Here is an 18,221-nt window from a genome sequence, read left to right on the forward strand (position 1 = left end):
TTCCTCATGCAAATAAGATTTTGTAGCATCCCCTTGTCATTTGTGTTCCAAGACATAAAGCAGGACTGTAGTTATACTGCAGATGGACATAACTGTGATATTCACTTTAACCTCTTACTTGCTTGGGGTTCTTTATCCCTTCAGAATATATTGATTGTTCTGCAAGCACTTCTTGGCAGCACCGAAACTGATTTCCCACATGAGCCCTGTTCCCACACAGCGCTGTGATGGCTTTCTGGTCAGAATAACAGCTGGAGCTGCATATGTATTGATTGCCTCACTGCCTTCATCTGACCACTCACATTCTGTTCTGTAACAGCCGTTGTCCACCTTCAAACTTCATTACATGAAGCCCTCTCTTCCATGTTCCTACAGTCACATATGATACATTTTATAAGATTTGTTTTAAGTTTGAAAGTACTTTTTTTTTTTTTAAAAATGGCTATAACTTTTTTTTTTTTTTAACCATGCTTTAAGATAGAGAATAGTGGATTACTATAAAAGGTGATGATTGGTTGACAGGACTCTTAAGGTGCCCATACATACAATACCCCATTCCTGCTCAGTTGACCATTCAACTCTATCATTTTATTCGATCGAGGAACATTGATTATGTTCCATTTTGCTCCATCGATACAAAATAGGCCGATATCTGGTCAAATTGACCAAAATTTACTCGATTGGGCAGAATGGAAAATATCAGTTGATTGGGAAGGAATTTGCTACTGTTCACATGACTTCAATCAACACAGAATAGATTTTGGTTTCAGAGCATTGGAGGTACAATATAGTTCAGATAGATTAGTGAAGAGGAATTGCATAGTATCTCTTGCAGCATGTGGGCCAGTAGTCGATCGGCCACACTGTTTTTGATAAAGTCTATCAGTTAATCGCTCGATGAAAAATTGAGTAATGTATGGGCACCTTTACATCTACAGAGGCATTGTAAGGACATACGAGTACTACATTTATCAAAATACCCACCTTTTATGTTAATTATCCTGGTTTCAGCATCAGAAATACTTCCTATATTTGTATATTGCTGTATTTGAGTATCTAATTTAGCATGTAAGCCTAGGCCATTTAGTTGTGCAGCATCCTGCCCCAGAGCACTCTGGGAGGCCTGGTCTTTCTGCTCTCTTTAGAACACACAACAGATCTGCCAGAAGTAACACCACCTATATGTACCACCTTACCAAACTGCTTATAGTATTCTAAATCTGTAGCCCCACATACTACATGGAGGTGGTAAAATTGGCCATTCATTTGCCAATGAAAATTGAAGGTGTTTACCTGGCTTTAGATGCCATAATTTTCAGGATTTGCAGTGAGCAATATGGCTTCCACCATGACATAGACAATACAAATCAAGTGACCCTGACCTGTAGGTTAGGACCTGCCACTGGAGCCACAGGTTCTCAATGCTGCAGGCTTGAACTGCAACACAGGCCTGTATTTTGTAGGAATAAGGCATAGGATAATGAATGTGATTTAAAGCTTCAGATTGTTAGATGGAGGTGAAAGATTTTGGCTGGAATGTTAAATGTATTTTGCATATGGAAGTAGAAATCCTGCTGCATGAGATTTGACTCTCTGTATATAACTGACAGCACCACAACATCTCTTTTTGTTGTTTTGTAGTTGATGTTTACAGCCTACATGCTACAGTGGATGAATGATGACTTAATTACATGATGCTGAGTTCTCTGCGTCCTAAAGAAATCAGCATGACCCCATCTCAGGGTGCACCATTTTTTCTCTACTATATATAACTGACAGCATAGATCCCCACAGTATTGAGAGAATTAGCGCTACATCCACTGAATACATGCCTCTGTTTTGTTGTAGAGTTCAGTCAATCCGTATTGCCCTTGAAGTCTTTGCTGAGACTAGAAAGATGGAAATAACGTATGCTGTAATTAACCATGAATGGCTCTATCCAAATGCATTGTTCAGTCTACAGGATTGACAGGCTCAATTATGTCATTATGGAGTAAGCTTAACAACACACGGGTATTCACTTCGTTTGAGATTTTTATTTTTTTCTATTCTTTTGTTTTTGATACTGAAACAATTCAAGTGCATAATGTGCATTTTCTTTAGGTTCAAAGGTCACTTATACCCTGAAAGAAGACATGAATTATTGATTTAAGAAGTCGTGTCTTTTGACATGATATCCTGTGTAAGCAAATCATAGGGAGAGACAGTGTGCTTAGATACAGGTCACCTGAATAAATGCTGAATACTTTTTAGACTAGTTGGGCTGGAACCCATTAGGGCGAATTTTGCAGTGTTTTGGGATGAAGGTAAATGAAAAGGGGGGGAGCATATTAGTGCAAATGCGATTAGGGGTAATCGCAGTCGCAGGACATGTAGCATTTTGAGGGCTTCATAAATTGCTTATCAAATCGATTAAGCAGCGCTTTGGAGGGCCCAGCGATTAGCCTTTTAAAAAACTTTATTATACTTACTGCTTGGAAGCGCTGTACAGCGCTTCCGATTTGCGAGTTTCTTTTCAAACATTATAGTTAACACGCGACCTTCTTCCTTCCATAGCCCCGCCTCCTAAAAGAAGAGGTCATAGGTGCCCGGAGCTACAGACGGAAGAGACCCTTTTCCATCTTCCGTCTGTAGCTCCGGGCACCTATGACCTCTTCTTTTAGGGGGCTGGGCTATGGAAGGAAGAAGGTCGCCTGTTAACTATAATGTTTGAAAAGAAACTCGCAAATCGGAAGCGATGTACAGCGCTTCCAAGCGTCAGGTAATGGTGATCGCATACACCCTAGGAATCGCATACAGCGATGTGGCGATTTTAAAGCGCTGCAGCGATTCCGAGTGGGTTCCTAGACGTGGAGTTGTAAACTACCAATGCCCCCTCATAGCACAACTAAAAGCGTAATGTTGGTTTTTGGAAAGTGCAGTAAAATTTACAGGAGTGTGTTTTCTATTGCACTGATCCACTCATTTTACTTGTATAATCAGACTCCTTTTCCCATGACTGGGTGGTAACTAAACCTCGGACTTATTCACTGTTGTAAATGGTAATGCTCAAGTTGTAGCAATCACTATCAATAATCCCAGAAGCTTCCCCACATACAATTAAGGCAGGGGTCACACTTGGGGGACACACAGGTAATTGCACACAAATTATGCATTTCTAGCGTTTGTCTGCTTATAACCGCAAGCACTTGTTACAGTAGCTAATGATTTTAATGAGAATTCACATGCGACATGAGATAAAGTAGTGCATGTGCAAATAAAAAGCGTAAAATTTCCATCACGGCAGAGGATTCCTAAAATCACAGGTAAACGTGCATGTTTTGCGCGCGATTTTGCATTGTGGCAAAACACCATTATGCACAACTGACCCGTCTTAAGTTGCACCCTGGAAGATTTAAACCAGGAGATGCTATAGACATTCCATTCACTGCTTCTTAGAGCACTGCAAGATGAATGCTTGACAAAAATGGTGACTTAAGGTGGCCATACATCAGGTGACTTGGCAGCCGATCAACCATCCATATCAATTATTATAATCAAATTGGATGAAAATCCGTGCCGCCAAGTGCATGCCCAATCGACAAAGCGACCAATTTATGGAAGGAAATTGGTTGCATGGTCAATCATGCAGGCTGCAAGATGTTGAGCTGACGTTGGTTGGGTATACGGCAGACGTTTTTTGGAACGAATGATGAAACGACAAAATCCCCACCGGTGCCACTGCAATGTATAACTGTAGTGTTCCGTGTGTGCATTTATACATTACCTGTCCGGTGTTGACCTCCACGCAGTTTCCGTCCATCTCTCCGGGTTCCGCATACACTCCTACATGGTAGCGGTGCATAGCGACTGACGTCAGAAGCTATGTGCTACTAGCGTGAACGCGGCGGTTACCCGGCAAGATGGACAGTCACAGGGCAGAGGCTGCTACAGGACAGGTAATGTATAAATGCACACACTGGGGGTATACATTAATACATTGAGGGGCAGCGGCGGTGCAGAAGCGAAGCGACAGGCTCAGCCGATTCCCTGAAGATTTCATGCTGAAATCGGACGAGAATCGGCTTGTAGTATATGGGCAGCTTCTACAAGGGACAAGCTTATCTCTTATTAGCACAGTGGGGGACATGGCAGCGCTTTCAAACAAACCTCATACCTGAATGGTTTAACTGCAATGGTGAGCAGAGCTCCAGAAACTGGACTATATTACACACCCTGCATCACTATAGACCAAGGGGGGTGTTAGCTTCAGTAATAATTAGTGCACAAATTATGACCTAATATACTTCCCCACGGCGGTGACGTACCCCCTTGGGGGTACTAATTCCCCCTCCCTCTCTTTGCCTGCAGTGTATGCTGGGTGTGTAATAGTCCAGTTTCTGGAGCTCTGCTCACCATTGCAGTTAAACCATTTAGGTATGAGGTTTGTTTGAAAGCGCTGCCATGTCTCCCACTGTGCAAAATTGAATGTAAGTATACTAGTGGCTAGCTGCCTTCACTGTTTTAAATTCACTCCCAAATTTTTAGATTAGAATTTAGCACATAATTTTGCATCTGTTTTGCATTAGAGGCATGTATTCAGCCCTAGGGGACTCTGCATTGCCACTGATGGCTTACAATTCAGGTGCATCCTTGAGCGCTTATCATTTGTCTGTTTTGCTTATTTCTTATTAGATTCGATTAGAGAAAATTTGTCTTTGTCGAATCTGCCCATAATTGTCAGGTCTATGGGCACCTTTAGATTCTGGAAGGAAATTACTTAGATCAAATGCTCTTCCTGCCATTTTTTGATAAAGAGGAACTGTACTGAAAATTCCTATTTTATTTTTTTTAAATAATGTTTTATAAACTAGTCGGTGTTTGAGTTTGTAAAATCTTCCTCCCTAATTTACATTCTGAAATTTATCACAGGTGGGGACAGCTTTATTGTTGGCAGGTACATCGCTGCGGAATATTTCACTTTTTATCCAAAGCCAGTAGAAATAAAACCTGTTCCCCCAGAATGCTCTGGGAGGAGAATTCAGATATATATATATATACAGCCTAGGCTAAACAGCGCTAGGAGGGCAGGGCTACATACCAATATACACCAATATATAGATATAAGAAGATTCTGCTACTGAAATCAGGATAATTAATGTTAGTGTCAGCTGGATAGTGTGCTCGTAAAGCTATTGCCTTTGATGTAGGATTGAAGCCTTTGACCATGGTCACATCCCTGGCTCAAGCCAGTATGTAAAACACTAGGCAAGGCTCTCTAATGATTCTAGTCAGTGGAGTGCTTTTATACTGTACCTTACTGCTGTCTAGGTCTTGATTGTAATTTCACACTGGGTATAATTTGTTCTGTGATTTACAAAAAAAGACACCAGGTGCTATAACAATGCAATTAATTAGAATCCTTGCACAGTAATTAACCAGTGGATTGTTATAGGTTACAGGTACAATCCTATTAATGTTGGCTATAAACAGTAATAATGTGTAGTTGTGTAAACACTCTGATATTTAGGGATGTCATTTCTGTGGAATAAACAGTGATTTTCTGCTAGGAATTGGCATGCCTCAATGTTTTGTGTACAAGATGATAGGTTTTCTTGTACATAATAATTAATAATCTCCTGGCAAGGGCTGTTTCCTGCATGCAGCTTAAGTTTTCAAGTATTATTTTGGCCATTGAACTGAGGATATCTAGGCTGCTATTTCTATTTTCTTTATAACTGTACAGATGGTGCACTGGCCATTATTTATACTTACCTGGGGATTCCTCCAGCCCCATGAGCACTATGGCCTTCCTTGCCGTCCTCTTCGGCCCCTCTGTTCAGGAGCTATGACTCCCGGTAATCCGGTCAGTTGCCACCAGTCGTGGACTTGTGCGCATGCATGGCTCGGCCACACCCCCATTCCAGAGCCGTGCATGTGCAGAAACCCGCTACTGCCCAGATTATCAGGAGTCTTAGTGGTAGAACAGAGGGTCCGAACAGGGCGACAAGGGAGGCCACGGTCCTCATAGGGATGGAGGAAGCCCCAGGTAAGTATAAATAGGAGCCAGTGAACGATCTCCAGTTCACACGTACAGTGCTTGGGGTAATGGAAGTCTATGGCCGATGCAGTAAGTGTAAATGCTAGAGTGCAATGCACAGCCACAGACTGTTGGGAATCGCAGTGATGTACTTCCTGCCCAGCAGGGATTACGTCACTGAACGGGAGGAGTCACTATGCATATGACCTGTTGGCACACTCTGCCGCAGGGTCACATGATTTTTTTGCATTGCGGTGGGATGCAGCTGGAGAATCCTGCCGCAAAGCAATAATCATGTGTAAAACCGGCCTAAAGGTAACCTGACCGCAAATCCTGCTATGAGGAATATACTGTATATGCAATGAGGAGAGGCTCATGATCAGCTCTTCTGTCAGCATGCACCGGGTCTCAGCTTAATGACATCATCACCTGGGACCCGGGACATGCTGACACTTGAGGGCAGCAGTAGAGTTAGAGGAGGACAGAGCCGGACACTTACAGGCACGCTTTCTCTCCAAGGGGGGGGGGGAGGTAGGGGGTGCTGGGGCGACTCCTAGACTGCTAGGGATAGGGGGGGGGGGGGGAACTACTAGGCAAAAGGGATTTCTTAAAGTGAACCTGGACTCTTGCAATGGACAGAAGAAAAACATATAGAAATGCACCCTGTATTTATTTAGAGAGTTTAGCCTGTCTAATTTCCCCTCATCTGTGACTAATCACAAGTTGCAATTTAATCTCAACTGTGACAGCTTCTGCCGCGGCAGAGAGCTAATTGGTAAACACAGGATCTTAACATGTCTGCTTCCATAAAAGCAGGAAGTAGAAACCGTGCAGATACAGGATTTGTGTCAGTTGTAACAATGAAATGTTTTTCTTTAAAAGTCATTATGCTGTTGCGTATGTTTTAAAGCAGAGAGGAAGTTCTGCGTTCGGGTCCATTTTAAAGAAGGGATAACCTTACCAGGGAATCCCTCAATGGGGAAGGACCAGGGAAAGTTATTGGGGTGGAAAGGAGGATTAGACTACCAGGAAGTGCTGTGGGAAAGAGGTGGAGTCACTAGACTACCAAGGAATGCCTTCAATGGGAAGGACTACCACTAAACTACCGGGGCCTTTCTTAAAGTGTTAGGGGAGAATACACTGGAAAAATACCATATTTCCCGGCGTATAAGATGGCCCCCAACTTTTCCAGTTAAAATATACATTTTGGGATATACTCGCCGTATAAGACTACCCCTCTTGACTGAGTACTGTATGTACTGGAGCTATACTGAATAAACAGGTACAGATACTGGTGCTGTACTGTATGTGGTACCCAGTATAAAACAACTGGCCAATCACTGCAAGCAATGTACCTTACCGGAGTTTGGCTGGTTGTTGTATACAAAGCCTGGTTGGATTGGTCAGCTCTCCCTATCTCCAAGACTATCAGAGCGGTAGTGCAAACATGCCTTTTTCACCTGTCTTGCCCGCTCTTATATACCATTACCTCCTTCTCTGCCTCTCAGATCTCGCACATACGCACCTGCGCTACTTCACTGCAGTCCTTAGGAGCAAGATCTGAGAGGCAGAGAACGAGATACAGTAATAGGATACAAGGGCGGGCCAGATGGGTGAAAGTGGTGTGTTTTTCTGGGCACAGCACCTCTTTATCTCCATGCATTATAGCAGCAACAAAATGATGTAGCTATCAATAAGGTATCATAAGTAGTGATAAAGTTATTGCTAATTAAATAGGGGCATAGCTAAAATGTCAAAACTGCTCTGGTCCATAAGAAGAAAACTGGTCTAGGTGCGAAGAGATTGATGGACACGACACTGCAGATAGTTTGAGGAATATAGGAGTCCTTTTGGTACATGTTGCTGAGAAAGAGAAGGTTGAGTTAAAATCCAAGCTTGGACATTTCTAAGGCATTATGTACTGCTAAGCCAGTTGTGAAGGTACAAAGACATTTCCAGGAACACTGTAGCAAAAAGGGGGATTAAAATGTTCTTTTTAAATTCAGTTGTACTTTTTCCTCCTGCAGTTTAACTGAACAATAGCTAAGCATGCCAATACCATTATGAAATAAACCTGACTACAGACTTGCAAATCTCATGAATGGTTGCTTTCATCCCTGATTCACTCTCTAAACACCAGATGCAGCTAAAACTCCAATCAACTGAATTAATAAATTACAAGCACAAGCATGACCTTTCCTATGAGGAACTAACCACCAGTTGTTGTCATTTTAAAACATGTAGGAAGATCTTTGTGGCAAACCATGTGCACTTTCACAGGGGCAGCATAGGCAAAAAGATTCATCAATAGAAACAAATGAGAAGTTCTCTCATTTAGCCTTAAAGGATACCTGAAGCAAAAATAGACAAATGAAATAAACAATTGTATCTATCTTCCTTCTCTTAAAAAGGATTTTTTAAGATATTCCACCGTTTTATTTTGTTTAAATCTACTTTAAGTTTTAACTGTTTTATTGTTTTTGCTCAATGACCCATTCACTGAAGTATGCCAGAGCTAAATTCCATGAACTATTGACCTTTTTTATCGCTTTTCTGCTCTCAGAAGCTATTTTCTGCTAGGAAAGTGTTTTCTAGTTAGAATTTCTCGTCAGTGAGGGTCACACTGTAGTCACTTCCTGACTGAGTCAGCCACTTACATACCTGATATTTAACGCTCAGGCAGAGAAAGAAAAAAAGGAACGCAGCAGTTATTTATGTGCTTGGCACTGTACATACCCATGTCTAGCTCATCATGTCACTTAGGGTATCCTTTAAAGCAAAGCTGAACTGAAAATTAAAAGTCAAAATCAACTTACACATGTCGTACTTACCGCCTGCGTATTCTACTCATCAATCTTTCTCCACTCCTATGTCCTGTTTGTCCACTGTGATTGATGGAATTCTCAGTCCTCCATTTTAAAAATGACAATGAACTTGTAACAGCTTCCAGGTCAGCAGATGTTAAATTGTATTATGACCCACTTGAGCCATAGGGAAGCATGGACATTACCTTGCGCATCAGTTGTCCTTCTGTACAGCTAGAACGGAGGGGCTGAAGAGGAAGGCGCGGAATGCAGTGGTCCTCATGGGGCTGGAGGAAGCCCTGGGTAAGTATAAATTAGCGATAATGTACCATCTCTGGTACACTTTAAGAGCAGTAATGCGCTGCAGTCTTTGCATAGGATCGGATACTTCTGGTGCGCCACAATAGGTGTGAAATTCTCTATAGACTTTAATTGGTAACGCAACGCAGGTTTACCCTGCAAATATAAGAGGGGTCTGAAAGAGATGTTTTTCAGCTGTTGTATCTGTCTTCCTATAGTTCTGCTTTAAAATGGCTTAGAATAGGCTACAAACCAATGAACAAACCTGCCTTGCTGTCTGTTTTGCCTCTGGCTATTTATCATTACTAGACTCCTGATATGCACACTGACAACGGCTGTTTAGTATAATCAAGACATTATATCACTGACACATTAATTGAAGTATGATTTTTTTTTTTTTCTCCTGCCGCTTTTTATAGCAAGCACATTTGCTGCTGTGTGCGCTTTACTTCTGCTGTTTAGTTTCTGTGAAAAGGATCTGTGAGTCGTCGCCTGCATTTAATGTGACTGTGCTGCCTGTGCGCCAGAACCAATGGATCCTGTGTGCTGAGAACAGCCATCATTGTTAGTGCTGTACAGGCAGCAATACTCCTTACAACTGCTCTGAGAGAGGATTGATTGCCTTCCAAATCTCTCTGTATTTGACAAAGGGATTTCATTCCAGCAGATGTTCTATAAACCAGCCAGCACAAGCTCATTCGCCAGTAAAGAGATTCCAACCCATAGCTGTTAACATGTTCTGCTGCTTTTCCCAGTGAACGGTTTTTCTTTTTTTTTTTTTTTTTTTTTTATCAAGTCTTCTTGCTTGGCAGACACACACTTATTCCTTCCGCGGCCTGGCTCTGATACGCTATCTTCTTGTTACAGGATATGCAAGGTCTTTGGATGCTAGATTTCTAACTCCCTGCCGGCTCGGAGACAGGAGTTTGACATGGAGACGGCCGTCTCAGAAGTGGAACCTGAGAAAACTTTGGTGAGTTCTGTTTTTTTGTTAAGGTTGGATTACGAGATGCTGCCGTCACTTTAACAAATATATGGTTACCGAAATCTACAAAAGCAAGCGCTTGTCTATTGCTTACAAAAGCTTACACTTTTATGTTGCAGCCGTAAATAGCTATTGCATTTATTTTTTAATAGTTTTTAAACATTTAATCAAGAGAAAGAATGCTAAACAACATTTTAGTGGGTGAATTATCAAACCATTTCTAATGAAAAATGAAATTACTGTGTGATCTAATGAATTTGTGCTGTTTGCTCTGATGTGGTTCCATAACATTCTAATTATTTCTTAGGTCTTTTATCTGTTCTAAAAATAGATACAGGCTTGTTTGAAACTGCAGCTGTGCTTTTTTTTAAATCCCAGTTTATAGCGGGGAAGTTTGTTGATCAGTGAAGGATGCACAGATCTAGACGCTACCATGTTTTCCCAATTGTTTATATTGGTGTTGATGCGATATGTAGTGTAGTGCTTTGTAGACTTCATAGACTTGCATCGGTTCCAGCTCAAGCAGTGTTTTCAGCCTAATTACACCTACCACACAACACCCATCACAATTGTGCAGGTACACATACAGACATAGCCGTTTAGACACCTGTATGTTATCCACCCATGCTTAGAAAGGGCATCCAAGTGCACTATGTTGTTCACTTGATTGAACCCTAGCATTCTGAGCCCATAGTCTTAAACACCTAGCACCTTGTTTGAAGCTGTGTAATGACTGGTACGCACCATGCAATTTCCTGTCAGATAGAAGGGTTGAATAGATAATTTCTGTCCAATCTGATTTCTGTATAGGAGTAATCAGAAAATCCATCGGACCTGTCAGATACTGTCTATTCGATCTTTCTATCTGTTGAGAAATTGCATGGTGTGTACCAGGGATTACATTTGTAGCATCAGAATTTCTAAGTGATGGCCTGTTAAGTGTAAATCCAGAAAGGAGACTGTACACCTTGTTATAGAGTCAGATGGATGCTATAGCAAAAGCTTGGGTCATGACAATGATTTAGTTATAGACTTGCCAACACACTGCAATTAAAACTGATGCTTCAACTTATATGTATGAAAGATACTGATACACTGAAATTTCCATATTAAAGTTGAACCCATGCTCAGGATGCCAAATATAATATCTCTATGGAAGAAGCTCCTTTGGTGTCCCAAAATGTGGGTTAAAATGAAAGTTTGAGGTACCACTGTTACACTCCCTAATGAAATAAAATGGCCAGGTGGGTGTTTTTTTTTTTCCAGTTGTGAGGCATGTATGTCCTCTTAGCCAATTTGGTTTTCAGTGGTCTATTACCCGGACTGTATTGTTAAATTTGGAAAGGTGCAGCATTTTATGTGACACTTATGTTTTTTTTTTCTTGTACTGCTTAGAAACCATATTCATGTCCCTCAGAGAAGGTCACAGCAAAATCCCTATCATAGTTGTAATCTAATCTAGTCTATTGTCCTTATCATAGCTGGTTTTCAAGGCAACCAGCTAACCTATTGGTGCTTTTTTGGGATGTGGGAGGAAACCCTCTCCAGTCTCCAACTCAGAGAGAACATGCAAACTCTATGCAGGTAGTGTTCTGTCCCAAATTTGAACCTGGCTGCAAATTTTTATTAACCGCTTTGTATTCTGAGATTTTTACCCCTTAATATTCCTTGCAATTTTGCCATATCAGCTGCGTCGCAATCATAGAGCAATAACTTTTTTATTACTTAGTCTATCAAAGTGAAATACATTTTTTTTTTTTTTTTTTAAGAACAATCTGGGCTTTCTACGGAAAATATTTGTTTCTAAGAATTATTTAATTTTAGAAGCATTTTATAGAAAAGAATTAGTCGTAAATGCAAAAAAAGACATTTGTAACATTTACATTTAAGTGCCACAGTTATAAAACACTTCAAAATATATTATTTATCTTGTTTCGGTTAAAATGATACCCTACATGCCATATTTCATTGCTAGTACCATTATTGCCAGCCTGTGCATTTGTAGCGATTGGATCCGATCGCTATGGCGCACGGTTTGGGGACCCCAGTACTGTACAGATACATTTCTAGGCAACAGCATAGTGATGTTTCTGTACAGTGTTGGGTCTCGGAATTGTCACACTAGTGATCGCATCAGATTGCTACGGGTGGAGCCATTACAGGTGTCCTCTAATCTTCGGGCTAAGTATAGTTGACTCAAGGGGATAATTAGTTAGGTCGGAGTTAATACTTTCCTTGGGGAAGGTGGGGAGGTTGTGAACACTTTGTTTAATAGTGACACTGTCACTTTGAAACTTCCCTCCCCCAAACTGTTAAACTTTTTTTTCTGTTTACAATGAATGAGTGCTGCCATTAGCAGCAGTCATTCACATTCGAATCAGTGCATTGAGAGCGTGCATGTACGTGAGCATGTGTATGCGCAGGAACGGTGGGAGCGCGCATGTGCGGGTGCACGCACAGAAGCACGCGGCAGTGATTCAAAGCAGGGCTGTGGATTCGGAGTTGGAGTCGGAGCAATTTTGGGTACCCGGAGTCTGAGCTTGAGTCGGAGTTGGAAATTTTATACACTGAGGAGTCGGAGTCGGATGATTTTGTATAAAATCCACAGCCCTGGTAAGTATTAGACTAAGGAGTCGGAGCCATTTTGGGTACCCGGAGTCGGAGGTTTCATAAACTGAGTCGGAAGATTTTTGTACCGATTCCACAGCCCTGATTCAAAGTGCAGGACGTGAATTTCATGTCCTGAAATGCACAAGAGGGCTAATTAGGATGTCAAATTCACATCCTGAAATCTTACCTGGTTAAATGTTGTTAGTGTCTTAAATTCGGGATCCAGTAAAGTAAAGCAATGTCCATTACCAGTTCTTCAGAACACATGGAGGGCAGAAGAAGATGAGCAGGAGTTATATTTTTTCTGTAAACAATGGCGGTGGCTTGCCTGGGCATTACAGCTAACACAGCTAGGTTACACAGACTCAACAGTGCAATGAATTATCATTGTGATCTTTTTAACAAGTTGGTGTAACATTGGCAACAAATTGCTACCCTTCCCCAGAAAATTGTTGTGCCACAGCTCACAAGATGCTTATACTTATGCTAAGTGTATCAAATAAAAATGTTTATTCAATGTAAACATTTAGTTATTGGAATATTGGGTAAGCCATATTTATTTATCTTTAGGAAAAATAAATTCACTTTTTCTCCTAAGTTTTCTTTCAGTGGATAGTTTTACACCTCATCAATGAAATGCCTTTCATGCCACCAGCAAGCAAAAAAATACTAATAATTTTGATAGTACTTTCACCTACTTTTTGGTACGCTTTTAGTTGCAAAATGCTGAAAAGTTATTTTATATAAAAGATGAAAAATTAGCTGTTAGAAAACTTAGGAGGAAAAGTGAATTGAATAAGGGCCAGTATTATTTGCGTACATATTCTATTTTCTGACCATGAGCAGGACCCATAACAATTCATAGTAGCGAAGCAGGTCATTTGGGTGTAAGCTCTACCCCGTGCAGCACCTGACCTGGGCAACCTGATACTTCTACCTCTGAGTTGCCACGAAGGAGGGTGAATAGTATTTAACGCCGTCTGGTATTTCAGAGGTAAAGGTAGAGCCGTCATTTGGCTCAGCCTGAGCCCCTCTGACCAGGTGATGGAATGACACGTACTGCCGTAGTAGGACATGAATTATTCAGGATGCCAATTTTTACATTCATTTCTCAGCTTCCCCGTTGTGTTTGTGTCATTCCACGCATGTGCACCGTTTGTGTCACGCATTGACTTTAATGCTTTCCACTGCATTGGCGTGAAAGTTGCACGGTAGGTAACGCGCTGTTGACTTTGTGAAGGGTAATGGGCGAATCGGGTACTTCTGGCGCAACGCGTCGCTGTTAGTGTACTGGACCCCATACATTTTTTTTCTGCTCGTGTTACCCTGTGTGCAGAAAGAGAAACGTAATGCAAAGAAAGTTCCCAAGTGTAAAAGTGGCCTCATTCTGTTGGTGTACACGAGTATTTTACACGTGGGGGCTCATGGGAAGTAGGTGTATTGTTACCTCATACTCTGAGAGATGTTTGCCCCAGGATAATTGGACTTCCTGTCTCGCTAGTTTGATATCATTGTGAGTGATGATATGGCTGAAAAGTAAACAGGTGTGTGTGTGTGTGTGTGTGTGTGTGTACACGCTCACTCACTCGATCTATCTATCAAATTGTGTGTTTCTCTCTGTATCGTTCCAATTTTAGTACATGTCCTGCCGAAGCGAGGACAAATTGTGTGTTTCTATTATCAGGGTTTTCATCCTGTTGATTATATAACATAAACTTGTTTTCCCGTGCCTACATAGAACTTGTAGATGCAGTGTTTTGTGTAATGTTCTTGACTTTACCCACATGTTGGCAGCTCTCCAGGCATGGCCTAATAAGAATTAAAGTTGTGACCTCTCCTTTTAAAAGTTTATCTGCCTAAGCTTAGGTCTCCAGGAGTTCAGGGCTTCACCGCTGGGTCAGTAAATTGGCAAGAGCGGCTAACTGGTAGGTTACAGTGCTGGTGTCGTTTGCCTAGTGATCTGGCCTATCAGACTATAAATATATAATGCTGGAATGTATTACGGATTGGCTGCCTGCTATCAACTGATGCAGCTGGGTATAAATAGACACAGAACCATGTCGTGTGTAAACAATGTTCTTCACTTGGAAAGACCCAGGAGAAGTCTGAGGTATGCTCCTCATATTGTCTCACATGATGTTTTCAAGGTTTAGGTTTTCAAGCTGGCAGTTAACAAATGTACATCCTTTATATATTCTATATTGTGTAAGTTTTAGTCCTTCTATGGTCTATCTGACTTACTGATTTTTTTTTTTATTCTGTGACTGTATATATAGAAAGCTGAAACTACCATGATTTGTAGACGGTAGTTAAATGTGAGTTCTGGGAAAAGACAGTTTTAGAAAGTCATTTCTATAACCTTTACATTTTCTTCTCCCTTTCCTAAAGCTGTAAGCTATGAAGTCTTAAACAGTGGTTTATAGTTAAAGTGACCCTGTAGTGGACCCATAAACACATAAATCTGTTAAATCATGGACAGATGTGTTTAATAAAAGCACAGATGCAGTTTCTTCTTTGAACACAAGTTTCTTCTGTCTTATCCATCCATATGAACAAAAATCTTGCTGGTCACTCAAGCTTGCTTGCTGACTTCCACAAGATCACTTTTCACTCATCCCTTATGACTTAAACTACCTTGCTAGCATGAGTCATCAGACACAAGGGGTGAGAAGTGATCTTATGGGAGACAGCAGATACAGCTATGAAGGCACTATTCTGCATTAGGTTTAAATAGCAGGTTTTTCATGGGCTAGGTAAAGCATAATACTCACCCAGGTTTTTCAGGGCTAGATATAGCTGAATACTCACCCAACAACGCAGGAAGATGGATCACAGCGACGTTCCCCAATCACAAGCGTTCACTTATCCATCTTCCTGCGGGCGGGTACACACAATGGCACACGACGGGCATGAACGAGAGTTCAAGCGTTCACGGTACTTTGGGTGGGAGTCATCGGGGATCTGAAAGATCCGATCCGCCATGACGGTCGTTGTTGACGCATGTTGCTAAACGCTGGTTGTGTAATTGCGCATCTGCACCCATGTTGTGAGATTGCGAAACCATAGGTCAAAAAAATCACAGTTCATTGGAAAAGTCGTGTAGTGGGCTACAGGCCTTCTGACAGAAGAACAGATGGCCTTAGCGGCATCTGCTGTTGTTTATCATTATTGTCTTAGGATAGAACAGTGGATTCATATGCATTGATCCACTTCAGTGCCCAGTCAATAGAAGATACAACAATAAAATACATTTTGTGTTAAAAACTCGCTAACAAATCTGCTATTTTTCTTCATTAGCACAAATACTAGTGTCATAACCATTGTATTGTAAAGCTAGTACTTTGGAAAGAAAAGCTTTCAGCTGGTGCACCTCTTTCAGCTGTTAAACATTCATTTCATATTTCCTACAGCCATTGTCTATTGTGTTGTATAGCAGTTACTATGATTGTTTGGAATTTTGTCAATTCACAGTAGTACTTCATTAGCTGGTAGGATTCTTTTGTTCTTCTACAAGGAGCTCTTAATTTACTCCTTGGTTACATTTGAAAACAAATATTGCTGATCTTATAAACTCAAATATGAACACTTCTGATGCTAAATTGAGCAATCTAATTTTATTTTAAACAGGAACTCTAGTGAAAATAACGCAGTGAAGAAAATTGCTTATTTTTGTTACAATATTCATTTATAAACGATTTAGTCAGTATTTGGCAATTGTAAAATCGTTGCTCTCTCTGATTTACATTCTAAAATTTTCACAGGTGGTGACATCTTTAGTCCTGTCAGGTGCAGCTCTGCATAATGTGTGTTTCTGTGAATGCCAAAACTAGTGAAAACAATGCCTGGTGTACCAGAGCTGAAAGATTTAAAAAGATTTTATACATACCTGGGGCTTCCTCCAGCCCCTTCAGCTCTGACTGTCCTCTGCTGCCCGCAGCTCCCGGAACCGGGTCCTGTCACTTCCGTCAGTCGGAGCCAGTCTAACGTAAGGGAAGTGCGCTGTTTGCGTATCTCTCCTGCATTCGCTGGAGAGATACGTAGGGGGCGCACTTCTCCTGCGTAGCTGGCCGCGACTGACGTCAGTGACGGGACCCGGTTCCTGAACCTGCGGGCAGCGTAGCACGGAGGCGTGGGAGCGATCGGAGCGGATGGGGCTGGAGGAAACCCCAGGTATGTATAAAATCTTTTTACTCTTTCAGCTCTGGGTCTCTTTAAAGCCATACATAGATGTAGGAAATGTTTCTGTTGCTGAAAGCAGGAATATTGCCGTAAAAGAGGTATCCTGAATAATTTACTGCATTCTACTATACGTCACTTTGGTGCCACTTTAAGGCTTATGCGCACATTCATGTTGTAGTACAATGCAGGTGGCTGCGTGGTTTACAGAAATGCACAGCACCTGTGTTGCTTCCATTGTAATGCTGACCCATAAAAAAAAAAAACCCCAAAAAAACCCCAAAACAACAAAACACTAAATGGGACAGCGTGCATCACTCACAGAAATACTGTGTAATAATGTGGGTTTTTTTGGAATGCGTTTCTATAGAGTACGTAATGTGTCCATCAGACAGAGCTGTCTAGGCTCTGTCTAATATCCTCACATATTGCACACTGAGACGTGTTGCTAACACTAACTCATCAATGTGACAGTATGTCCAGGCCCTTAGGGAACAGGTAAAATCAGTTGTCTGTATTATAAACTTATGGGGCCTTTACACCTGCACCACCACTCTTGCCAACACTCTGGCTGCTGCTCTCTATCAGAGAACGCTGGGAGACACAGCAGTGTGACCTCGAGGTGATGGAAAGCACAAGTGGACAGTGGCCAACTTGAGGAGATCTGTTGGTTGGAAACAAGAAGGTAACTTCTCATTATGCAGCATGCTTTTCGCTGGATAGTACTCTTTATTGGCAGCCTGATGGGACCAGCAGGTGGTGGTAAACACTCCTGCAATCTGCTGTCAGTTCAGTGTACAGTATTATTATTGGTTTGTGAAAGCTGTCTGACTCATCCTGCTCTGCAATGTGCACATGCTTAATTAACATTGCCCAAAGCCAGTTTTTAAACTCCTGCAATTTGAATAAGTGAAAGATTAGTTTAATAAAAAAGTTAAGATGAATACAATAGGATGCATAGATTACCTTTACCATTGCTGACATTTCAGGGACACCAGTCCTTATTCTTGCTTATACTAAAGCCTTGTACACATGCTAAATTGGTTCTAGGTCGCGGCCACCTTTGCAAAAAAATGTAGTGTGTTTACACAACAGTCTCCAAGCCCACTCCAACTTCAAAAAGGTCTGAACATGGCTTTAAGTTCATTGTTATGAACGGGAGAGTTGCTCACTCATAACTTAAAGGCACATTTTGACCCTTTTGAACAGACCCGAGGAAGCAGACTACTACCCGTGAAACGCGTGGCTTAATTTTGTGCTTGCATAAGATCTTTTTTCCAGTTGAACGGAGAGGTCTCTTTCCTTTCTATTTTGATAAATCTTATAG

At 41.4% G+C, this 18,221-nt stretch overlaps 1 protein-coding gene across 2 annotated transcripts in view; it reads left to right on the plus strand.

Moving 5' to 3' along the window:
* OSBPL8 (oxysterol binding protein like 8) overlaps positions 1-18,221 on the plus strand; it is a 289,354-nt gene that overhangs the window by 46,203 nt on the left and 224,930 nt on the right. For both annotated transcript variants that reach the window (XM_068276646.1, XM_068276647.1), the window contains exon 3: positions 9,991-10,096. In XM_068276646.1, the coding sequence (XP_068132747.1) occupies positions 10,055-10,096 (42 nt within the window). In that variant the 5' untranslated portion in view covers positions 9,991-10,054. The remainder of the gene's footprint in view (positions 1-9,990; positions 10,097-18,221) is intronic.

Source organism: Hyperolius riggenbachi, chromosome 3 (assembly GCF_040937935.1).
Source record: "Hyperolius riggenbachi isolate aHypRig1 chromosome 3, aHypRig1.pri, whole genome shotgun sequence".
Lineage (NCBI taxonomy): Eukaryota > Metazoa > Chordata > Amphibia > Anura > Hyperoliidae > Hyperolius > Hyperolius riggenbachi.